At 41.1% G+C, this 25,434-nt stretch overlaps 2 protein-coding genes across 13 annotated transcripts in view; one reads left to right on the top strand and one right to left on the bottom strand.

Annotated features, from left to right (window-relative positions):
- The first annotated feature begins 1,284 nt into the window (after positions 1-1,284).
- Positions 1,285-19,293, top strand: THBS1 (thrombospondin 1). Its single transcript, XM_072625589.1, has 22 exons — positions 1,285-1,558; positions 2,282-2,379; positions 2,804-3,363; positions 4,027-4,102; positions 4,402-4,598; positions 4,700-4,831; positions 5,802-5,895; positions 7,836-8,009; positions 8,557-8,733; positions 9,055-9,228; positions 9,513-9,640; positions 9,780-9,932; positions 10,669-10,887; positions 11,370-11,477; positions 12,110-12,269; positions 12,434-12,552; positions 13,712-13,946; positions 14,400-14,627; positions 14,794-15,065; positions 15,534-15,631; positions 15,769-15,908; positions 17,155-19,293. The coding sequence occupies exons 2-22, from the start codon at positions 2,313-2,315 to the stop codon at positions 17,160-17,162; spliced, it is 3,519 nt and encodes a 1,172-aa protein (XP_072481690.1). The 5' UTR covers positions 1,285-1,558; positions 2,282-2,312; the 3' UTR covers positions 17,163-19,293.
- A 2,550-nt stretch (positions 19,294-21,843) lies between these two features.
- The window catches only part of FSIP1 (fibrous sheath interacting protein 1), a 267,648-nt gene continuing 264,057 nt past the window's right edge, over positions 21,844-25,434 (bottom strand). For all 12 annotated transcript variants that reach the window (XM_072625600.1, XM_072625597.1, XM_072625592.1 and 9 more), the window contains one exon: positions 21,844-22,507. In XM_072625600.1, the coding sequence (XP_072481701.1) occupies positions 22,458-22,507 (50 nt within the window). In that variant the 3' untranslated portion in view covers positions 21,844-22,457. The remainder of the gene's footprint in view (positions 22,508-25,434) is intronic.

Here is a 25,434-nt window from a genome sequence, read left to right on the forward strand (position 1 = left end):
GATGGAGCGGGGGAAGAAGGAGAAGTGAAAGTTTGGTTCAAGATTCCTGGCTAGAAAGAGAAAAAGTCCTCCTGCGGTTCCCTAATAAGAGTGCGCTTACCGCCCCCAAGTGGAAACTGATCAAAGTGCTGTCTCAGGCTATTGGGGGGGGGGGGGGAAGGAGGGGGTCGGGGACACAAAGTCAAGTCCGCAGCAGCCCAGGCTCAGGGGAGAGTGGAGAGGAACCGCTCCCCGAACTAGCAGGGAAATGGGAAGGGAAGCTCAGGGAGTCAAGGCTCAGCTCCCACCCCAGGGGAAGACCCTCAGCATGGCGCGCCACTGAACACCTTTAACTACAAATGAAAGGTGTAGGTGCTGAGAGAATTGGGGTTCAGCCAGGCCGAATCACCATGCAGGGAGATCGCAACCTGAACGCTAAGAACGAGTGTCCCAGAAAGTCCCGTTATCCGTTCTTTCCCAACTGGCCCAAGCCACCTACAGTACTGAGACTACTGGGATAGTCTCAGTGTCCTTGTCCCCTCCTTGCCTCCTCACCTCCTTCTTCCCCTTCCTCATGAAGCAGTGTGGTGCGGTGCAGGGGGTCCTGGTTTTGAAGTCAAAAGGCCTGGGTTCATATTTTGACTACCACTTACTACTTCTTTGACTGGACGAGCCACCTCCCTTCTTTGTATCTGAGGGGCAAGGGCTCGAGGGACTTGGACTCGATGGTTTTCAAGATTCCTTACAATCCTAAATCTATGATCCCTTAACCCCAATCCCCTTTAGATTTCAGCGTTCTGTCACAAAGCCAGCCGCACCTAGGGACACTCTTGGCAGGGTGTCAGACAAGGGAGATCCAGTCCTGGATCCCCCGCGTATACGAGGCAAGTTATAATGCGTGTCTTGTATACTGTAGGCGCTTATTAAAGGTTTGTGGAACTGAATCGATTTGAATTGGAGATTCTGTGAGCCAAGGGGAACCGAGAACACAATAGAGAGTTATTATGTGCTCTCCAGAGAAGTTAGCGTGGTTCCCTCCTCCCCAGACACCCCGGGCTTCACTTTCTAGCTGGAAAGGGGTGAGCCTGCCCGCCCCCGGCGCGGGAGCCCGGGGAGGAGAAGAGGGGGAAGAAGGAGGGGGGAGTGGGCCGCCGGGGGAGGGGGGGGGGGAGAGAGGACGGGGAGGAGGGGGGGGCCAACCCACTCAGACTCTCCCCCGCCCCCTTCCTGCCCGGACGCTTCCGATTGGCTAGCTGGAGTCCTCAGGAATGTGCGCGACCCTTTAAAGGAGCACGACTCATCCGCTTCTGCAGTCACTGCACCGGACCGGGGGAAGCTAAGTAGCTGAAGCTGACCCTGAGGAGCTCTCCCTGTCCCGACCGCCTCATCTCCGCAGCCCCTCTGCCTCCGGGAGCCTCCTTTGGACCGCTGGAGGATCTCCCACAGCCTGGACCTGCTCTTGCTTCCCAGGACTTAGGCGCACCAGCTGCGCTTGGAAGATAACCAAAGGACTGTGCGCTCCCTGGCCCCATCCCTGTAGCGGAGGATCGTTAGAGTCCCGGCTCCTTAATCCACACAGGTAAGATCGTAGCCGCCTTCCTCCTCTGTTGGGACCCTGGGCACCCAGCTCTGTTCCTTCTGAGGATTTCTCAGCAAACTAAAATTTCACCAGTATGCTCCCACCCACCACTTTGAGGGGAAAAAGAAACACCTCAAGAACTCATCCCATTCATCAGAAACTGCCCCCAAGATTATTCAATTCATTCCCCCCTTCCCCATGGCCTTTCTTCCTCGGGTCCCTGGGAGTGCATCCCAGACACCTCTGAGAAACTCAAGGGCAACCTCAGGAGACAATGGGACTCAGAACCCCAACTCCACAAGGAAGTCGCAATATTTCACGGACGTCCAAAACATACTCAAAAGTGGGGTCTCTTCAGTCGTTTGACAGTCATCCAGGCTATACAGCTTCTCTCTCAAAGTGATGTCTCCCTCTCTGTGTGTTTATCTCAGGGATCCATTATCCCAAAGTTTTTTCCAAAAAAAGTTCCCAGGGTTTTAGTGTTTCCCCTACAGGCCTCGGAACACTTCTGTCCCATTCCATAACGTTTTTTTTTTTTTGGACTGGACAGTCTAGAACTTCTCCCTCAAGCAAGTTTTGGGAGTACAGGGAAATCTGTACATCCCACAACCACAACCCCCACACCAGCGACCTTAGCTATTTCCCCTTCTCTTATGTCTGCTTCCCTCTGGGAGGTCTTCAGAGTTTCGCTGTCCGACTCTGACTGTGCTCTCTCTGCTACAGGCTTTGGATACTAGGCACAAACAGCTCCATCATGGGGCTGGTTCGGGGGCTGGTCTTCTTACTGCTTCTGGAAATGTGTGGCACCAACAGGATCTCAGGTGAGCCTTTGCCACAGCCGGCAGGGGGAGGTTAAGAGGGTGAAATTGGGAGGGGTTGAATTCTAGGCCATTTTAGGCAATGCTTTTGTAGGGTTCCTAGGTACTCTAGGTCTGCCTGGAAAAAAATATTGAAAAGAAAAAATGCAGGTACTGGAAGGCAAGAATGAGAACTCTGAATATTGAATATCCAGATTAAACATAGCTACACAGCAGAGGGTATACTCAACCCCTCTCAAGGTTGAGTGTTTTCTGGAGTGGGAGCCCTGATGTCTGAGATGCTTGTGTACTCTTCTGCCAGGATTTCATCCTGTGTCTTTTGCTGTTTAGTTCACTAAGGCTACAGTAGGGCAACTGAGAGCCTGGCACTCTTAAGTCTAGCACACCCTATTTACCACTAACTGCATATTCTGCTCCTGTTCCATAGAGTCTGGGAGTGACAACAGTGTGTTTGACCTCTTTGATCTCCCTGGTGCTGCCAACAAGGGCTCTGGGCGCCGTCTGGTGAAAGGTCCTGATACCTCCAGCCCTGCTTTCCGAATCGAGGATGCCAATCGAATTCCCCCTATGCCAGATAACAAGTTCCAAGACTTGGTGGATGCAATCCGAGCAGAAAAGGGCTTTATCTTCCTGGCCTCCCTGAGGCAGATGAAAAAGACCCGGGGCACTCTGATGACCGTGGAGTACAAGAATCACTCTGGCCATATCTTCAGTCTAGTTTCCAATGGCAAAGCAGGCACTCTGGACCTGAGCATGTCAGTGCAGGGGAAGCAACAAGTGGTATCAGTGGAAGAAGCTCTCTTGGCCACCGGCCAATGGAAGAATATCATCCTGTTTGTTCAGGAGGACCGGGCCCAGTTGTATGTAGATTGTGAAAAGATGGAGAATGCTGAACTGGATGCCCCCATTGAAAGCATCTTCACCAGGGACCTGGCTGGCAGTGCCAGACTCCGTGTGGCAAAGGGAGATGTCAATGATAATTTTCAGGTGAGATTTCTTTTCCTAATCTAAAGAGAATTTTCCAACTGTCTAACACTGCCAAGAGAATTGTTGAGACCACCTGTAGGTTATTGCCAAGTGGGGGATGATTTTTAAATATAGTATTCTTATGCAGTTATCTATCTTATTTGCCCAGCCTCTTGAATCTCTTTATGTTTCTCCCCATTGAGATAAGAAGAGGCCTGTTACACATAGATCTGACATGCATTTTAAAGTGGGACGTTTGTAACAACATAAATAACTTGACCCTATTCTCCCCTAATAAAGCAACTCTCAAGCTCAGATACAGTGTTGAGTTAGAAGGAATGGTTTTACATGGCTTGTTCCTCCACAACGATTAACCCTTTGGCACATTGGCCTGCACCATTACCTGCCTTGCTTCATAGCATCTCTGGTATTCACCATAAGATTTTAACTCCTGAATGCCTAAATGGGCTGAATTCTCTGAAAGATCCTAAAGATGAGGCAGTTGTTGAAATGCAGGCAGAGGGCACTGGGATTTATGTTGACAATTTATCCACCATGTTAATATTGAAAATGATTATTTTGTCCATAAGATGATTTAATTTGCAACGCTGTAAATTTGAACTTTTGGGGTGATGAGTGAACATTTCTTGTTTGCACTAATTATCGTTCTGCCTCTGCCACCAGGGGGTGCTGCAAAATGTGAGGTTTGTCTTCGGAACCACCCCAGAAGATATCCTAAGGAACAAAGGCTGTTCAAGCTGTAAGTTTGCTGCTTTTTTTCGCTGGGAGACAGGAAGGGAAGAGGGCAAAAAAGTTAAAAATAGAAATAGCCACAATAAAAATCACTTAGAGCAGGTGAGATAGGTTTGGAATGGGAGCTGCGCATAAGCTGCTCATACCACATTCCTCTTTTACATCTTGGAAAGATATGAAAATAACCTATAGGCAATATTCATCCTGACAAAATTGTACCTTGGTAAGTTAGAACTGTAGAGACTGGCACATATCGCCATTTGGAGATGCCCTGTAATTTCTTGCCTTTCCTTTATTTCTTGGTAGCCACCAATCAAATTATCACACTTGACAACCCAGTAAACGGTTCCAGCCCTGCCATTCGAACTAACTACATTGGCCACAAGACCAAGGACCTGCAGGCAATCTGTGGCTTCTCCTGTGATGAACTGGCCAACATGTTCCTGGAGCTTAAGGGACTGCGGACCATAGTGACCACATTGCAAGACAGTGTCCGCAAGGTGGTAAGTGACAGCAGTCACTGAAGGAGGTACTTCCGTGAGGCCCCTAGGAGATGTTTCTGAACAGCTGATGCTAATAATGTTTGTTTTTCAATCTCTCTTAGACTGAAGAAAATGAACTACTGTCAAATGTAGTGAAGAAAGCTTGGTCTTACCCTGGATGCACTTACAATGGATTTCAATATAATAATAACGATATGTGGACTATTGATAGCTGCACCGAATGCCATTGCCAGGTAAAGAGACTAGCAATTTTCAAAAAATTAGTGGTATATTTGTCAAGCTGAAATCCTGATCACCAAAGTGGCTTAAAAATTTAATTATGGCATCCATACATGTTTTCTTTAGACACTCTGAAAAACCTCTCTTAATTATACCTTAGGCTGAGTATTGGAGATCACAAATCTGCTGAGACAGCTGGATAATTTGACCACTTTAGTTTAGAAATCAAAGGCTAAGTGTTGAATGTCAAGTAAATGGAACCCTGTTAGAACATTCCTCTCTCTTTTTTAAAAAAATCCTGATTTGTATTCAGGTATGACACTGTGGTTCTTTTAATAGAGCACTGATTGTTGCTTAAATCACTCCAGCTGGCATTCTGTCAGGGTAGAGCTGTTTACCTGACTAGCTGAAACACACTTCCCAGAGTGTGTGTTTCACTTTAGGCCAATTTCAGGCATGTGATGGTGAAAGTTTGGGGCTGTCTGGCTCAGGGATCAAAGTTCTTTCTTAAGTACAACTCGGGTGGATCCCTGAATTTGGGACTCAGATCCATTGAATTCCCATTCTCTTCCTGTCTAATCAGTTCTCAGTCAGATCTTCAGATGGCAAAAAACAAAAAGTTGCTTATGGATCCTTTATTTTCTTAAAAAGCTTTCACTAAGCTCTGCTTGCAACATAACAATAGAATATGACTCACAGTTGGTAGTTCCCCTTGGATAACTTCTGCATGCCGTAACACTTCCACCATTGGCCGACGAGCAATTAAAAAGAAACTCTAGAGAGCTGAGTGACAACTTACTGAGACTGCCTTTACTATTGTCGCAGCTGCAAATCTAGCAAGGAGCCAGCTTCTCTACGGGACCCAGTCCAGTCAGAGAGTTCACAGTCCTAACCAAATTCAGCTCAGAACTATAAATCTCATAGCATGTGAATTTCTGGTTAAAATATGCTTAGTAATCCTTTCCTCCCTTTCTCTTTCTGCAGAACTCAGTAACCATATGCAAAAAAGTGTCCTGTCCTCTCATGCCCTGTTCCAATGCCACAATTCCTGATGGAGAGTGCTGCCCACGTTGCTGGCGTGAGTTCTTTAAATGACGTTACCCTTCTGCAGTGACTAGGCCAGCCGTCCACATACATACTAGACACCAGAATGTAGCCGTGCGGTAACCTTCTCAATCATACACATGCACCATGTGTTTTTTCTGTCCAAGGCTCCATTTCAGGATGCCATAGCTGATTAGCTGACAACCTGCTTTCCCTGTGATGCAAAAAAAAAACAAAAAAACAAAAAACCTTAATCAGAGCTAAGTCAGACATTGGAGCCGCTGCCCAGACAGCAGTGATCAGGCAGACCAATGATTCCAGTTGTCTAAACTTAGGAAAGTGGGGATGAGAAAGAGAGCATTATCAGCTGTGATCAGAGCCTCTCCTTAGTTAGTTTGTCCTCAACCCCACTGGGTCAGGGAGAGATGCTCCTGCTAACGGATGTGATGGATCTTTGATAATGGTACTGGAATTGAAACTACTTTCATTTGAATAATAATAGTAATTATAACTAATTTTGTATCATAGCTTTAGCTGTGCAAAGCACTTTGTGTATGTATGTGTGTGTGTGTGTGTGTGTGTGTGTGTGTATATATACTTTTATATAGCACATTAAGACATACAAAGTGTTTGACATATATTCTCTTATTTGATCATTACAACCTGTAAAGTTGGTGCAATTTTTATCCTCATTTTATGAGTAAAGAGGGTCAGTGAATTTAAGTGACTTGCCTAGAGTCACTAAGTCATAAAGTGCCTACAACATAATTCAAACTCAGGCCTTCCTGACTCTTAAGTCCAGCATTCTATGATGCCATCTAGCTTCCTATATATATTATATTCCTATATATATTATATAAATATATAATCCATCACAGCTGGGAAATTCTGAGAACTGCAGAGGTGGAAAATCTGAATAAATAGCAGTTAGGGATTTGTGTCACTCAAAAAGAGAAAAAAAAAAACCAGTTGAAATGCCTGTCCCTGACATTTGGGTTTTGTTGCTGGTACAAATAAATCACTATTCAAGGCCATCATTGAATGGAATCGATACAATCACACAAATGATTTATCACTCTTTTTCCTGTTGCCCAAGAAGAAGAAAATAAATAGGAAAACTTTTTTTTTTTTTTTTACACATGAAGAAAGTTCCTAGCCCCACCTCTGGATGATGTGTCCCTCCTTAGGATTCTTTTTTAGCAATACTGGCATGGAAGTGATTATTTGTATATTAGGGTGGTTTTTCTTTTTTCCCTCACTGCTTACATTGGCTCTTGGTTTAAAGAGAGCAGAGTTGAACTGGTAACTGAGCTCCAAACCTGAATTAAGGCTTGCCAGGAGTAACTTCCAACTGATAAGACAGAAAAATGAAAACAAGTTCTCTGTGTCTAAGGCTCAGGACAGCTAGATTGGATTGTAGTCATAGTGCCTATACAAATGGAAAACAAACATTTTCCTCTTGTGAAAGCCTGTGGAGAGAGAGCCCACAAAGCCAAGGGTGGAAGGATCAACACGTTGATTAACCTCATGACCTAGTTGGAATCAGAGACAATAGCAGCCAAGCTACTTTCAAGATGATCTATGGGACACACGGACTGTGGCTCCTCTAAATACAAGAAGTGACTCAGACTAGCTGCCTTCTGTGATTCTTGGGACTCAAGGGACTAGAAATTTTCATCCAAACATCTTTAACTGTTGAAATTCAACCCAGCCAAAAAGCTAAGGGGAGAAAGATGGTGAATGGGAATAAAGACTGAGAGAATGCTTGGGAAATCGAGCCAAGGAGAACCACTAAAGGATCCCAGTGTGTTACATACGGTGGCCTAACGTACTCCCATAGCTGTTAATCAAGGAAACAAAATTCAGTTCTTCTCTTTAGGGATGGAGGAAACGTCTAGGCATCAAGGTTGAAACAGTTATGGCTTTGTTTCGTTTGATGTTCATCTTCTCAATGGCTTTCTGTTCCTCTTACAGCCAGCGATTCTGCCGATGATGGCTGGTCTCCATGGTCTGAGTGGACATCCTGTTCGGTGACCTGTGGGAATGGGATTCAGCAGAGAGGCCGTTCTTGTGATAGCCTCAACAACCGCTGCGAAGGCTCCTCCGTACAGACACGTACTTGCCACATTCAAGAGTGCGACAAGAGATGTAAGTATCTTCTTGGTTTGGGAGTGGGTGAATTGACCTCTACAACAAAGTAGTGTTTACCATGAGTATATGAATGATGTTATGATATCCCCCAAAGGACTATTACATGTGTCACCTTGGTCTTATGGGATAATACAATACCATTTGTCCATGAAGCCAGGTGGCACAGTGGATGGAAAATTGAACTTGGAATCAGAAAGATTCAAATTCTTATCCTGCCTTGTGTACTTACTAATTATGCTACCTGGGCAAGTCAGTTCATCCCTCTCCATCTTCGTTTCCTCATTTGTAAAATGGGCATAATATAGTACCTACTTCAGAAGGTTGTTTGAGGATGATATGAAATAACATGTAAGGAAAGCTTTGGAAACCTTAAAATGCTATGTAAAATCTAGTTATCCTCATTCACCATCATTGTCATCAGTAGCTAAAATAGATTTCTTAGTAAGATTCATTTCTGGTAACATCTGAAAAGGGATCTGAATCTTTGTCTTTCTGTGAGGGATCCGAACTGATACTGTTAGTAACAAGAAACAATGTACTTTAGTCAAACAGGATGGAGGCTGGAGCCACTGGTCTCCATGGTCATCTTGCTCTGTGACCTGTGGCAGTGGTGAGATCACCAGGATTCGACTCTGTAACTCTCCTAGCCCCCAGATGAATGGAAAACCATGTGAAGGAGAAGCAAGAGAAACCAAGGCCTGCCAGAAGGATGCCTGTCCAAGTAAGTGTAATCATTAATGAAAAACAGAAACCTAGGTCAACAGCTATGATCCAACTGGATTCTGACATGTCTTGTTGACCATTCAGTGGATGACTAGTCAAAAGATACATCCTCTAAAAAAAAAAATGGAAACCAAGCCCTACACATTTATGGTCTCTTTCTTTTAACTACAACAGACAGAAAATTGATTGTTTGACATTTAGTTCCATATCAAACATACCCACCATGTGTTTAAGGACAGCAAAAATTTCTGTCCCAAGAGAGTATTCCCAGATCTCAAAGGGATTCTCCACAGATTAACCTTGGCTTCTTTCTCTGCAGTCAATGGAGGCTGGGGACCTTGGTCCCCGTGGGATATCTGTTCTGTCACCTGTGGAGGAGGCTTGCAGAAACGTAGCCGGCTCTGTAATAATCCCAAACCCCAATATGGGGGCAAGGATTGCGTGGGTGATGCTACTGGAAGCCAGATCTGTAACAAGCAGGACTGTCCCGTTGGTAAGTGAATCACTGATAACCCTTTTATTGTAAACCACAAGACAGCTGCACTGAGTGGGTTTCCATTTAATTACACCCTTGCAGTCAGCAAATGAGGTAGTTAAAACCTTGCTTCACAGGGGTCTTCATGTTCTGAAATGCAATTAGACAACACAATCTCTGAACATCATCAGTGGGTAGAGAGGCAAAAATGTCTTCCTCTGTAATTTTTGGTTGGCATGCTTTCCCAGCAGCTACAGTAGTTTTGCTCTAAATCTTACCTGGCTTTTTTCACCTTGTCCCAGATGGATGCCTGTCAAATCCTTGCTTCGCCGGTGCCAAATGTACCAGTTACCCTGATGGCTCTTGGACATGTGGTGCCTGTCCTCCTGGCTACACTGGAAATGGAATCCAGTGCAAAGATGTTGATGAGGTAAGTAATTAATAGTCCTCAGCATCAAGCATGTCCAGATTTTAGCCTTCAAACAAGCAATACACACTTATCATTCCGTTAAAGATGTAGACATCTTAACATCAGGAAAACCGTTTGTTGGCTCTTTCTCTTCCCACAGTGCCAAGAGGTCCCTGATGCCTGCTTCAACCATAACGGAGTGCATAGGTGTGAGAACACTGACCCTGGCTATAACTGCCTGCCCTGTCCACCACGTTTCACAGGATCTCAGCCTTTTGGACGGGGTGTTGAACATGCCACTGCTAACAAACAGGTACAGTAGCATATATGCCTGATATAGGGAGAGAAGTTCATAGGATCCTAGATTTAGGACTAGGAAAGACATCAGTGGTCATCTAGTCTAGTCTTCCCATCCCCACTGGGCTTCTTTAGCCCCAAGTCAAGCTATTTGTCCAAGTTCAGTCACAAAGGTGCATGACAAGACCACTGAGTCCAAATCCAGACATCTTCCCAGGATATACATATATATGCTGCTTCTCTCTTGTGTTTCTTGCTGAAGCAAGTAAAGGGAGAAGTCATAATATCAAGCCCTCTCAAAGGAAAACAAAAAAAGTAAGATAAACTTGTACTTTGGTCACATTAGCTATGGAAATATAATAATCTGGAGAGGCAGTGATAAATCCTGCCAGGGATCTGATAGACAGGAGCACTGAAGAGCAAAAGGAAAGACTTCCCAGTATCTGAAAATATTCTAATATAAATGACAGAATTCATTCATAAGTGAAGATTGAGACTGATGCATTCTTAGCCCATTTGGAGATGAAAATTTCAAGAAAGACAAATGTTCATTAATTTTTAGAAAGTAATTTTGGATTCTCTTGGGGGTAGGAGTGAGAATGAGAGTGAGAAGGCAGGCAGAATGACTTCTTATGAAGTGTGTCCCTAACTTTAGGATATAGGAAGAATCTTAATCCAGTTTATCTGCTTTTGAAGGGTTGTGAGCAGCTCTCTTAAAATGGCTTTAACTGTGTGATGGTTTGTGTTTTCAGGTGTGTAAGCCTCGCAATCCCTGCACAGATGGGACTCATGACTGCAATAAGAATGCCAAGTGCAATTACTTGGGACATTACAGTGACCCCATGTTCCGCTGTGAGTGCAAACCAGGCTATGCCGGCAATGGCATCATCTGTGGGGAAGACACTGATTTGGATGGCTGGCCCAATGAGAACCTTGTCTGTGTTGCCAATGCAACTTATCACTGCAAAAAAGTAAGTTGGGTCTTCCATCGTTGCATTTTGTGAAGAATTCAGTGCAGTAGCTTTTTGCTTTTCAAATGTGATAAAGAGCTATGTAGGGCTCCAACTTTGAAAACGAGAATTATAGAAGATCTAATCTAATCTATCTAATGAGAGAGGTTAAAAATCATTTAAAGTACTGACAATACTAATTGGAAGCCATCCCTTTGAGGGTTAACATATCATAATTAATTATCGTCAGAAGTGGTACAAGACAATACCAACTGGAGAGGTTGACTCATCCTTACAACATGCAAAAACTATTGAGCCTGCGGCAGCAGTACAAATACCTTCCTCCCAAGAAGCCTGCCTGCCTGCACAAGTTGTGTGATTTACAGCATCTTTGATGTGTTCTATTTAACCTATGTGGGTCCTTAACCCACAATGTTTAAGGAAGGTAAATAAAGAGAATGGAAATTTGGGTTTTAACAAGAACGTCTTTTCTCTTCCTCTAGGATAATTGCCCTAACCTTCCCAACTCTGGCCAGGAAGACTATGACAAAGACGGAATTGGTGATGCCTGCGATAGTGACGATGACAACGATAAAATCCCAGATGACAGGGTAAAGGACTAAACATGTTTCCCATTTCTTCTTTCATCTTTTCCATTTAGCAGCTGCCTGGTAGCCTGGAGCTCCTTAAAATGAAAGACAATTGCAGTATTATCAAAAGTTCTACTGTTACTATCTTTCCTGGCTGAAAAGTCTGAAAGCCAGATGAGCTTTTAAAATTAAGTTGTCTGCAAATCTTTTTCTCCTGAGCCTCCAGATGCTACATCCTCTAGGTTAGGGTTGATTAAAAACTGTTCCTACATTTCTATAAGCCTGCTTCCATATGGTCTCTATTAATGCCATTCCTAAATTATGAAGTAGGGTTACTTTGGGGATAGAGAGTGGTGAATGATGCTGCAAGAGCCTTTTCTTGAATCATAGTGATATAAATGGGAATTCATTTCCATACATAATTTCATGGCTTTTACTATTTTGTACCGATTTTTTTTTATTCTAGGTATTTAGCCAGCCCCTAGCATAGTGCCTAATCTATATAGCAAGGGATTAACAATGCTTGTTACTCAAATTGTATACAGTTGTACTCTGAAGTATATTACACTGCATGCGAATTGTTGTGATTATCGTTGGTGAACTGATTTTCATTGTTAACAGCCTAACATTTCCGAATTCTCTCTCCTGTTCAGGACAACTGCCCATTCCATTATAACCCAGCCCAGTATGACTATGATAGAGATGAGGTTGGTGACCGCTGTGACAACTGTCCCTATAACCACAATCCTGATCAAGCAGACACTGATAACAATGGAGAAGGAGATGCCTGTGCTGCAGACATTGATGGAGATGGTAAGAACTCCTGATTAATAAGCCTTGCAACGTACTGAGCAGTCATATCTTTATCATCTTCAGTCTTGGCTAGTAATATTAAGTTTGAATTGGAGGCCTGAGGCCAAGGCATCAAAATCTTATCTGTTTAAGGTAATTTGACCTTGCCTTACTCCTTTCTGCAGGTATTCTTAATGAGAGAGACAACTGCCAATATGTATATAATGTTGATCAAAGGGATACTGATATGGATGGTGTTGGTGACCAATGTGACAACTGCCCGCTAGAACATAATCCAGATCAGGTAGGTGTCTTTAAAAATGGATCTTCCAATGATTATTTTCTAAGCCTTGAACAATGGCACGAACGTACATTTGATAGTTTCTACATCCCCATTATCATAATTTATTAGGGTCTCATAAGGAATTGCAAAGCTTTGATAAACATTATACTGAAGATCTGAGCTCATGCAGATGTCGCCAAGTCATCTGAAGTAGGAGGCATATGTATTTAATCTTGTTTACTTAATTTTCTTTCGGAGACATCACAATACTGGTATATTTGATTTTCTGTTCATCTTTGAACAAAAAAACATGCAAATGTTTCCTTTTTGATGCAACAGGAAGTTTGTGACTTTGGTGGCTCTAGGACAACGTAACATCAAATATGTAGAGAAATAAGACCATTGAGGAAAAGTTATGCCCTGCATTGAGTCTAGAATTTGGCCTTGGGAAGATAAAGTGAAAACAGTAATCAGGCTAGGAGATACCAGTTGTTTACTTCACCATGAATTTAACATTAAAACAAGTCCTGCTTTACCCAATCAAAGGCATGCTGGGAACAGGTCTTAACCAGAGCACGTCCGAAATTTTAGAGCATTTCATTTTTTTGTTGTTGTTATAATCACACACTGACTCTTTCCTCAAGGATGAATATAAAAGAAAAACTGCAATGCATACTTCAAAGGACTGTTATTTTTTTCTCTTATTGGCAGTGGAGAAAACAGCTTCAACAAACGTAGAAAGGTTTTAATCTTTGCTAGATTAAGGTGAAGGAAAGTCCTGCCCCGCCTATCAAATACCTAATACTTTAGCTCTACAGCAGTTAAAGCTTTGTACATTCCTTTGAAGAAGAAGGAAAAAAAAACACCCACCAGGATTAATAGTTTCAGGTACATAAGTAGAATGTGTGAATGGCTCTAAGGAAGTGCTGACAATTCAAAGATATTTAGTGTTATGTACTTTTAAATTTGGGGCTTTGCATAAAATTCTCACCTTTGCATTAAATAGACCATTGACAACAGATTGTAGGTTTTCTCAAGGCAGACAACACTTCTTATTTACTTTTATATCCTCTTAGCATCCAGCCTGGTATTTTACCAATACAAGATATTTAGTCAACATGCGTCGAAAGAATGAGTGAATTGTTATTGATTCTTCCATATTTCTCCTTTCCTTTTCCAGCTGGACTCTGACTCGGACCGTATTGGTGATACATGTGACAACAACCAGGATATTGATGAAGATGGTCATCAGAACAACCTGGACAACTGCCCCTATGTGCCCAATGCCAATCAAGCTGATCACGACAAAGATGGCAAAGGAGATGCTTGTGACCATGATGATGACAACGATGGCATCCCTGACGACAGAGACAACTGCAGACTGGTGCCCAATCCTGACCAGAAAGATTCTGATGGTGAGTGACCATCTTCACTACCACTACCACTTCACAGAGGTACTTTCCGGACATGAGTTTCCATGTTCAAGGCAAACAAAAACACAACTGAAGTACATAACAATAAGCAAATAGGAAAAATACTATTATCCAGGGAGGTGGGCATTTGTAATATTCCCTGGCCCCAGGATCATGAAAGGGGTTCCATTGTATCTGCCCTGGCAATATTCTGTCCTTTTTAAAAATCTTCACGTTGTATCTTAAATAGTGTGATATAATCCTGGTAAATAAGTTTACTAGAATAAGAACTAAGAGATTCTCATTTCTAACAACAATTTGGGTACAATAATGAACTTTTTGCTTCTTACCAAATTGTCCCAGGAAGTTTCTGTAAAGGAATAGAGTTTTGATTTCTGAGAGCAGTCATACTAATGCTTCTGAATCATCCTTGTGATCTTCTCTTTTTAACCTCAGGGGATGGACGGGGTGATGCCTGCAAAGATGACTTTGACCATGACAGTGTGCCAGACATTGATGACATCTGTCCAGAGAACTATGATATTAGCGAGACCGATTTCCGACGATTCCAGATGATCCCTCTGGACCCCAAGGGGACATCCCAGAACGATCCCAATTGGGTTGTGCGTCACCAGGGCAAAGAACTGGTTCAGACTGTGAACTGTGATCCTGGCCTTGCTATAGGTGAGTATAATTTTCTCAAAACAAGGGCCTAATGAATAAATAAGATGTAAAATCTGTTAATTGGGTAAAATTCTTTTAGATCTTAAGGGGGTCCTAGAAACATCTGAGAATTCTAATAGGATCCAGCTGAGAACTGACAATCAACCTGAAATATCTCTTCTTTCAGGCTTTGATGAATTTAATGCCGTGGACTTCAGTGGTACCTTCTTCATCAATACGGAAAGAGATGATGACTATGCTGGCTTTGTGTTTGGCTACCAATCCAGCAGCCGCTTCTATGTCGTGATGTGGAAACAGCTCACCCAGTCCTACTGGGACAGTTCCCCCACCATAGCTCAGGGCTATGCAGGCCTCTCTGTCAAAGTGGTCAACTCAACCACAGGACCAGGGGAGCACCTGAGGAATGCTCTGTGGCACACAGGAAACACCCCTGGGCAGGTAAGCCACAGCAATGCTAGGTAACAGCATAAGGTCACAAGGGAAAGATAAGGAGCAACAGGGATATTGTTCTTTGAATGACTCTATTGACATGGAAGCTTCAATAACTGCTACTCAATAACTGCTAGATTTTGTGCCTAGCTTTATGGTAATTTGTACAGGAAGCATACTGTGTCTAGGAAGTTCCCCTTCAAGGACAAGAAGAAATTTTGGACCTTGGAGAATAGGAAGGCTTCCATTGTTCCCCTTCCTCAAAGATATAGCATCTCTGTTGTGTTTGAGTTATTAGCTACATTTTAGATATGCCTGCAGGAATGCACATTAAACTGGAAAGAGTGTGAAAAGTCTCCTTTTGAAAACACTGATATTTAGACTTACTCGGTAGCTTTAGGAATTTATTTCTTATGAAGTATCTTATTTTTAGTGCACTAAACTAAGCTTTTCCTTCCTTCCTTCCTTTTCCTTCAGGTTCGAACCCTGTGGCATGACCCTCGTCATATTGGCTGGAAAGATTTCACTGCCTACAGATGGCGTCTTAGCCACAGACCCAAAACTGGCTTCATCAGGTAACTCTACTGATAAATCTGTCATGGATCAACATTATTCCAAAGTAGTTTGGGGAAAAGAGAGGGCTGGGACTGCCCAGATTTCGTTTTCCATTTGAAATGACTTAGGTAACTTAATGATTGCTCTTTTTTTTAAGAGTGGTGATGTATGAAGGAAAGAAAATCATGGCTGACTCAGGCCCCATCTATGATAAGACCTATGCTGGTGGAAGATTAGGATTATTTGTCTTCTCTCAAGAAATGGTGTTCTTCTCTGATCTGAAATATGAATGCAGAGGTAAGAGGAACAGAATCAACTCAAATATAGTCAAATCTCACTGACTGAGGCCAACTGGAGGAAGGACAACACGAATTAATGAGAAACTAGAACTGTAGACTATTTTTAAAAGGAATAAGCGGCTTCTTAGCTTAGTGAATAGAAAACTGACCTAAAAACAAAGAAATGTAGGCTAGGTTCAAGTCCCATCTCTGACACAAACTGGTTGCTGGTTTTTTCTTCACTTAACCTCTCACTGTTCTGGGTGATTGTCTAAGACTATGAGGTTCACCCAGGAGTTCCCTCCACCAATGACATCTAAAGCCTAGTGCCTGTGCTTATTCTTTATGAGAACTAAGAGTTGCTTAACTTCCAAGTAAAGAAACTAATATTAAATGAATTGCCCTGTGAAATTTCCACCTAAAAATAACAAATACTGTATAGTTCAGTATTGACTTCAGTCCAGTCACTTTCCAAATTATCCCAGATTCCCAATGATGAAGGTAACAAGCTTTTCTAACAATTTTAAATAATCTAAACCTCATCTTTCATAGCATCTTCCCTTACATGCAAAAAGGAACGATACATGGTCATTTGTGTTGGCTAAACTAATCTTCAGACTCACCAAAGACTTTTGTATCTTCTCTTTTGCTGCATCAATATTTCCTAAGCACTTACTGAGTGCCCAGCATTGTCCTAGGAATTCTTTCCATTTGTGCAAACTGACTGCTCAAGCAAACCATATAAGAGGTTGACTGACAGCTCACAAATGGGCTCTAAAGGGTAGAAAGACTTTGAAACAGAATTTGGAAAGGATATTTCTTAAGCTCAGCTGCCAAAGATTACATAACATGCAGCACAACTCTCATTGCTAAACTCCAGTTGCTAAAAATTGTGAAACAGAGCACTATTTTGAGGGCCTGGGTTCAAATCCCATTCTTATCGATTAACACTTGCACGATGTTGAGCGAATCACTCAGTCTCTCTGGGACTCAGATTTTTTTTTTCATCTGGACATTTAGTGAGTTGGAGTAAATAGCTTCTAAGATTCCTTCCAGCTGTGGATCTATGTTCCCACTTGATCCTACTGTCCCTAGCATCCCTGGTAGCTAATGAATTTAAATGGAAATACATGAATAATCTTGAATTCTGCTTATAATTCTTAACAAAAAAATAAGGTCATGCTGCTTGCTAGATTGTTAGCTGACTGATGGTGAAATTGCAATGCCTGTATGAGCTTAACGGTACTCATTGTTTCTTCCTACAGATTCCTAATCACCAAACTGTTGCTCAGTAGACTAAACTTTCAAAATGCTGTGTTGCACCTTCTCAAACAATGGACTTTAAGAGCCCCTGGGATCATCCTTTTCCTCCCTCTTGTCTTATGCTTAACTAAATGTGGATTCTAAAATATGACTTGCCTCAAGGAAATGCAACTTACAAAACAGACTCGGTACTCAGCCTCTATGGAACAAGAAGACATCTTTCAAGGCTATAAAGGATTACTTTTAGTCTACAGTTGAGCAAGAAAAAACATCTGCTTGCTTCAGTCGGAAAGATGTTTGCTGTGCTCTTGATTCCAGGGTAATCACGCTGCCTCTGCAACTGGTAGCCCCATGAAACGGCATTTTGTAATGAGGACATCTCTGGATGAGCTGTGAATTACATCAAAAGCATTTTCATGCATATGAGGAAAAGAAAAACTGTGGGATTAGGGGGAGAAATACTCCTCTGACTTACCCTCTTTTAAAAATAGATGAGATGTGATGGGAGAACATTTCTAGGGATAGGGAGGGAGGGAGGTAAATCCATGTAACATGTCTGGAGAAAGCATGGAGGAACTGTTACATGTTCAGAAATGAATTTTTTTAAAGGTTATTGAAAACTATTACTGGACATCAGGATACTGTCCAACAGTGTTAGCTGGTTAATCCTTACTAAGAGACACTTAAATGGAAGGGAAGGGAGGCAAGATTTGGCACACTGGATTCCCAGCCCTCCCCATCACCATAACCTTTAATGCCCCAAATTGGTAGTCATAATTAACTGATGGAAAGCAATGCTGTCCTGTCATTGCTTGGTTAAATAAAGATGATCTGTTTTATTCCAGATGTAGCTTTTGCAGATGTAGCAAAAAAAAAGTAGGAAGACCTACCATCTCAGAGAGCACATGTGTTGTCCTTCAAGGAACAGGCAACTGTGCTTATATTTTATGGTTAGAAAGGCACAAAAATTATTAGCAACCTACGTAGACATTCCTGTTTATCTTTTTGTTTTAACCGATGTCATGGACTTTTATAATTCTCTTGGATTGTAGATTTAAAAAAAAAACCCTTCAAATGTAACATATTTATTTTTTACCTCTCCTGGATGACCTATGACTGAAGGACTATTCAAGAAACAAGGAAGAAGCATAGAGACTGTCCATATAATCATTGTTACGAGTCTTCATGACTGTAAGATTGTAAATACGGATTATTTATTAACTCTGTTCTACTTTGAATTTAGTTTTGATAGTGCTTGGATCAGAGAGTTGAGACTTATCAACTACAAAAGAGGAAATGTCCCCTAAGAATGTGGCTCAAGGAGAAGCAGTGAGTGGGGGTGTTCTTTCAGTTAGTGAGTGTGAGTGATTGGTTTTTCTGGTCTTTTATGTTTTTGTTTTTGTCTTTGGGCAGTTTGGTTGGCTGTAGATTAGCGGGTTGACTAAGAATGCCAAGAGGCCTTTACATACTGTCTAACCCGATCTCTTGTGTCTGTTGCTAGGGAGAGGGAAAACCATTTATACCTGTTACCTTTCATTTTTCCAAAAGAGAAAAAAAATGACAAAGGTGAAACTTATGTACAAATATTACCTCATTTGTTGTGTGACTGAGATAAGAACCTTCGGATCAAGTGGAAAGAGTTTTAATGTCTAACAAACTTTTAAATCTACTGTAGTACTATGAGCATTCAATGTTGTATATAGTATAAAAAAAAGAAACTTTGCAGAAAATGTATTCCCTGTAAGAAAATGGCATCAAAATGTTAAATGCAATTTCTAATGTTGTTATGTTTTTCTGTCATCCTGTATACCATTGCTTTATTTTTATAAATTATTTTTCTCATTGCCATTGGAATAGATATCTCATATTGTGTAGATACGCTATTTAAATAATTTATCAGGAAATGCTACCTGTAGAGTTAGTGTTTTCTATTTTTATAAAATGTTTGCACACTGAATTGAAGAATTTTTTTTTTTTTTGCTTTTTACTCCCTCCCCCCAGGTTTGTACTATTTGCATATATTCTTTTTCTAAGAATGTGCTTTTTTGGTACACATTTTTATCCATTTTACAGTTTAACGCCGTGTAAGTTGTACAGTTTCTTACATACAAGGAACAACAATAAATCAATATGGAAATTTATATTTACACTTTCTGTTTCCAATTTCATTTCTTCTCTATGATCTTCACTTTATGAAACATTCATAGATTCAGTACTTAAATGAAAAACAGTATACATGAAGTACTTAACTATATAGGCTTTACTAGACAGTGTAAAGGGTCCATCATACATACATGTATGTACACACACATGCATGCATACACACTTGTGTAAGTGTGCACTAAGAACTCCTGCTTTAAAAAGCATGAAAAAAAATCCGAGTCAGAATGAGATGAAGATAAGAAGTCCAGGGCATTTAGAGCATCCAGAGATAAGCACCTAATGAATTACTCTGCTACAAATGCTCACTGCCCAAGTACACATACTTCAGCAGATCACATCTAATCACACAGAGTATCAGCTGAAGCAGATCAGTTTCATCTCAGCAGTTCAGAGCTGAAGAGGAGATGCCAGAAACAATGGTTGTGGTAGGTTGTGGTAGGCTGTCCGTAAATCTCAGGCAAGGTGTTCTTTAGGGAAATGATGCCTTGAGCCCAACACACCATTTAGTCTAAAGACAGTGGGAGATGGAATAGCTTTCAGTAGCCCCCTAGCTAAGGAGGCTAAATCAATGTGCCATGAGCTTCCAGGAAACAAAAACAGAACATAGAACCTGGGGAATGACTTCTTTCTCTAATCATTCCCCATGCTTTTCTCTAAAATGTTGCTAAACTTTGTTTTTGAGATCAGTAGATTTTGTGAAAATAAAGACTTTGTTTAAAATCATTATCATTGAGGTGTTAAGCTTTTTCATATAATGAGAGTTTATTATGTGTACTTTTGGAATGGATATATTTGTGGGCAATAAATTTCAAGTCCCATAGGCTTTTATAATGAAGGTGGTGCCAGCAATTTTTTTTTTTATGATCGCATGAAGAGCCATAAATAGAAAAACTCACCTTTACTACTCCTAATTGCATCACCAAGAAAGATTCTCCTTTTCACATCATTGCCTGGGCACCTTATTCTAGAGCGAACACTTGGGCTCAAAGAGAACCTTAACATAAGAACAAAAGCATCTTTCTTTTTTCTTGCTGAGGGTGGATGACATTTTATTTTTTTTTAAAGAGTTTACATTGAAGTGCAATGCAAAATTACCTTCTCTGGCGCTCTAAAGAATTACACTTGGAGGAATGGTCTTAGCACTTTTAAAGGCACCGGAATGTGATGACTTCAGTGTCAGAAATTTTCAGATGGGGATGCTCCATTTGATGGATACCTACCCTAGTCTGGGAGATTTAACCTAGGATTGGACAGCATGTGTTAGAGGCAGGACCTAAACCTAAGTCTTCCTGGTTCCAAGACCCACTCTCTATCTGCAGTGTTATACTGATTCTCATTTTTAATGAGTGATTAATTTTAAAATCATTTCTGCTTTATCTTCCTGTAATAGAAAGGGTAACTCTGTATGCAAAATCTTATTTGCAAAATCAAATATGTTTTAAGGATACACAGGTGTTGGAGCTCTAGTCTGGAAATACTTCTATTTTCTTACACCTTTAGTTGCCTCTGAGATCATTACTGAAGGCAGATCTCAGTGAAGAAAGTATGGTAGAAAGAAACTTGGCGTTAGGAGACAGAAAGAAAAGGAAATATCAATGAATAATCAGGACATAAACAGGTTAACTTCAGCTCTTCTCAGGCCTTATCTTTAACCCTAATTCATATTAATTTTGCTGATGACAATGTGGATGGATGGACAGATGAATGCATGAAAGAATGAATGAAAAAGAACTTAGTAAGTGCTTACTATGTGCCAAGCACTGTGTCCAATGCTATAGATACAAATTCAAAAGAGAAGGCAGCTTCTCAAGGATCTTACATTCCAACAGAAGAACAAACACATTATATAGGAAAGTGGTGACCAGGGAGAGGCACTTTAGACTACAAAGTTACAAGGATAATGACTGCTTTGAAAAAAAATGTGCCCCATGACAATTCTGTCATCTGTTAAAATAACACAAAATAGTGTATCATGATATGCCACACTGAATTTGTTAGGAGGCTCTGAATTCATTGACAGTGACATCCCCTGGCACTGGTATAAAAGACCTCTTGGCATCAATATAATTACATTGACATGATAGAGCCTTTACATTAGCATGAGGTGTTTTCATTTTAAACCAGTGATCAGTAAACCATGGAAAAAGGGACTGAATGTGAAATTTGCCTGTCAACAACTTCCTTAAAAAATAGCTATGGAATTCATTAAAATGGAGCCAAGTAGAACTGACACAAGTAATCACTAATGTTATCCAGCATCAGTCTGTGAAAATTTGCCAGTGTGAAACAATAGCATTTCATAGATCTTACTCAGAATTTCTTTAAAAATGGCATAATGGATAGGTCATTTCCAGAATCAAAAACTGGGATGCATTCTTACTTTTAAAGCCATCTCGGCCTATATTGTTCTGGCATAAGATATTTTGATGTGATTCCAAGTTACTGACTGGTCCCTGCAGTATCCTCCAAAGCAGCCCCAGAGGAAAAAGAATTATGAAGATTCTGTAACTTCTGAAAGGCTATGAAAGAACGTGACAAAATCAAACTCTTATTTAATATAAGTAACTATGGTGAGGAGGTAGGACATGATAATCTTAAAAAGGGATTGCTCTGTTGTAGAATGAGAGAAGCTACTATAAAAACTTGTAAAAAAAAAATCACATTGTACATTTTCTCTTTTTTTTCCATGCCTTTAAACTGTAAAGACCATAGTGTAGGGGTGGTTTGTCTAGAGTGTGGAGAAGCAGAACACCAATAAAAGTCAGCAAAACTGACAAGCGCAATGAGGTTGAAATCCACTTAAAATTGAAATATACACAACAATGGCCACATTTCAAATTCCAGGAAAGGAAAGGCCTTTGAAAAATTGTGTCTGTTCCTGCACTCCGTCCATTGGCATATACCAAAGTAACAATTAGAAAAGGCATCTGTGAGCAAATTTACATATTTGAATTATGAATGTCAAAAAGAGTGAATGAGTTAATTTCACAAACAGAAGAAATGACACCAATACATTCATCAGTGGGGTGGGGGGGGTCTTCAGTGAATTCAATGATTTAGTAAGTCAGTCATATCAAAAAAAAGTATGCCTTTTAACTGGATTAACTAAGAGTCTAAAGTCAATCCTAGCAACTTGTTTTCTTTAGGAGTCTCTGTCTTCTTCTTCTATCTTTTCTTCTGTTGTTAATTCATCTGCATGAGAAGACAAGATCAGAATGATTAGTTCCTGGGGAATATATGTATGAACAACCAGAGGGGCAAAAAAGGAAGTTAATATGGAAAAAGCACAGAAGCAAGAAGGGAGCTTAAAAGTGATGAGTCTGACCCCTCTTTTCTGAAAAATGGAGATATTTTGGCCTAAAGGACTTAAAGTGACATAGTTAGATCATGGCAGATGCTGAGGGCTAGACTTCCAACTCAGTGTTTTTCCCAGCACCTTTGCACATAAAGATGGAAACAATTTCTCACCGTTAGAGCTATCTAAAAGTGGAACAAGCTGTTTTAGAAAGCAACGGATTCCTCCTCACTAGATATCTTAGAGCAGAGACTGAAAGTCCACTTCTTAAGTGTGTTAGAGTGGAGATTCCTTTTCGGGTATAGGTTGGAAGAAATGGTCACTTTAAACACTGAAATTCTGTGATTCTGTAGGTTTGTAAACTCATAAAATTAGCTTAATAATCTAATAACATTCTCCTTTAATATTTACTAAGGACTATGATGTACTGAGTGCTATAAAGCTAACCAGAGCAAACAAAGAAAGCTACCTGGCCCTTCAGGGATCTCCATTTTAAGCAGTGGTTGGCAAATATTTGCTGTTTGGTTGCTCCAAAGGACTCGATGACTTGGGCTTGGGAGTGGGGATCTGGGAAGGGACACTCATGTAGATTCCCAGTGCTATGGGTGATAGAAAAGGAACTTAGGAGATTTTGGAACTTGGGACTTAAGGAACTAAACTGTTCTCCTAAAAAGAAAAGACAGAGGTAGTGATATGTTTTTTTTTTCTTTATTCTGTGTTGTTTCTGGAAAGTGGGGCAGGAACTACAAATTATATTGGAAAGCAGGGTAGATAAGAAGAAATTTCCTCTTTCATTTCTTTTACGAAGATGGTGTTAAGGGGTTTTCCCACACTTCTTTTACAAAGCATGAAGGCTGCTCTGATTGGGTCCAAAAGGAGCAACATATCTGGCAGAACAAACACATTTATCATGCCCCTGAGGGTTTAATATAGTCACATCTTGAAAACTTGAGGACAGTCCAAATCAAAAGCCAGAAGTAGAGCAAGAAGCCAGATCCTGACAGAGAACTGCTCTTTGAGGGAAAGAGGAAATTTTCTCTCTCTTCTCCCTCCCCATAAGCCATTTCACTTTGAAGAGGATCTACTTGATCATTAGAAACTGAATGAATGGAAAGGTATAAATTAAGAACCTACTATGTATGGCCAGGTGCTGTGCTAAACACCAAGGACACATTTTAAAAAGCAGGATAATCTATGCCCTAACAATCAAAAGGGGAGGAAAGAATACATAAGGAAAGCAGTGGCCAGGGAGGGGGGATTAGTTTTTTGTTGTGTGACTTGAAGCAGTACAATATGAATGATTGCTTAGCAAAATGGAGCGGGGTTGGTTTTCCAAGTCTAGTGACTGGCACAGAATGAAACTGTAGAATTAAATAAAGGAAACTAATGGAAAGACAGCCTAGATGTCAACAAGATGTTTTGGAGTTTACACAGAAGGAGAGGTAGAACCGGTGGAGAGTTCTATAGGATGTCATGAAGGAAACAAGAGTGGAAGATTGTCTTTAGTGGAGTTTCTCCTGAAAAGAAGAGGGCCAGGGAAGACATTACTGAGGTCACAGCATGCCTGGAAAAGGAGATGGGCCATTTATGTAGCAAGAATAAGATCATGGCAGATTTCAGACACGAGCTGATGCTGGGTGAAGGGAGAAGCAGGAGAACATTGACCACGATCACAACCACAGTGGGCAATGATCAGTTATGACAACTTAGCTCTTCTCAGCAGTACAATGATCCAAGACAATTCCAAAAGACACATGATGGATAGAAAATATTAACCCCATCCAGAGAAAGAACGATGGAATCTGAAAGCGACTGAATTGGAGCAAACTATTTTCTCTTTTTTTCTTTTTCGTTCTCATAGTTTTTCCCCATTTGTTCTCATTCTTCTTTCACAACATGACTAATGTGAAAATATGTTTAACGTGATTGTACAAGTATAACCAATATCAGATTGCTTTGCTATCTTCGAGAGGGAGGAGGGAAGTGAAGGAGGGAGAAAAATTTGCAACTCAAAATCTTCTAAAAATGAATGCTGAAAACTATCTTTACATGTAATTGGAAAAAAAATACTATTAAGTGCAAAAATAAAACCACCCATAAATACTGTTTTGACAAGGAATGCCATCCTTTCAAATGCTGTATGTGATTGGCCCATTTTAATACTTTCTTTGGAATAAAAATTTAAAAAAAGAATGAGACCACGGGAGAGGCACATGAGTATGCCTGGGAAACCATCAGAATAGAAGGAAGACCTACCAAGCAATGGAAAAATTCTCAATGCAAGATTTCAGTTACAGGAAGACACTGACAAGGAGTGCCCAGCTGGGGGGAAGGGGGGGAAGGGTACCTGCAGCCTCCAGGCACATGTGGCCCTCTGGGTCCTCAAGTGCAGCCCGTGGACTGAATCCCAACTTCAAAGGACAAATTCCCTTAATAAAAGGACTTGTTCTGTAAAACTTGGACTCACTCAAACAGCCAAACCGAAGGACCTAAAAGGCCACATGTGGCCTCGAGGCCTCAGGATCCCCACTCTTGCTGGGCATTCCTTGTCAGTATTTTCCTGTAACTGAAGTCTTATATTGGGAATCTTTCCATTGTCCGTAGGTCTCCCTTTTCTTCTGATGGTTTCCCAGGCAGACTCATGCCCATTTGGGATTTTCTTGGCAGAGATGCTGTAGAGGTTTGCCATTTCCTTCTCTAGCTCATTTTACAGATGAGAAAACTGAGGCAAACAGGGTTAAGTGATTTGTTCAGAGTCCCATAGCTACTAAGTGTCTGAGACCAAATTTGAACTCAGCAAGATTACTTTTCTTGATCCCTTCCT

The sequence above is a fragment of the Notamacropus eugenii genome, chromosome 7 (genome assembly GCF_028372415.1).
Source record: "Notamacropus eugenii isolate mMacEug1 chromosome 7, mMacEug1.pri_v2, whole genome shotgun sequence".
Lineage (NCBI taxonomy): Eukaryota > Metazoa > Chordata > Mammalia > Diprotodontia > Macropodidae > Notamacropus > Notamacropus eugenii.

Coding starts and splice junctions, on each gene's coding strand:
- THBS1 (XM_072625589.1), top strand. CDS start 2,313: ATGGGGCTGGTTCGGGGGCTGGTCTTCTTACTGCTTCTGGAAATGTGT. Junction 3,364..4,026: donor ATGTCAATGATAATTTTCAG/GTGAGATTTCTT, acceptor CTCTGCCACCAG/GGGGTGCTGCAAAATGTGAG. Junction 9,933..10,668: donor ATGCCACTGCTAACAAACAG/GTACAGTAGCAT, acceptor TTGTGTTTTCAG/GTGTGTAAGCCTCGCAATCC.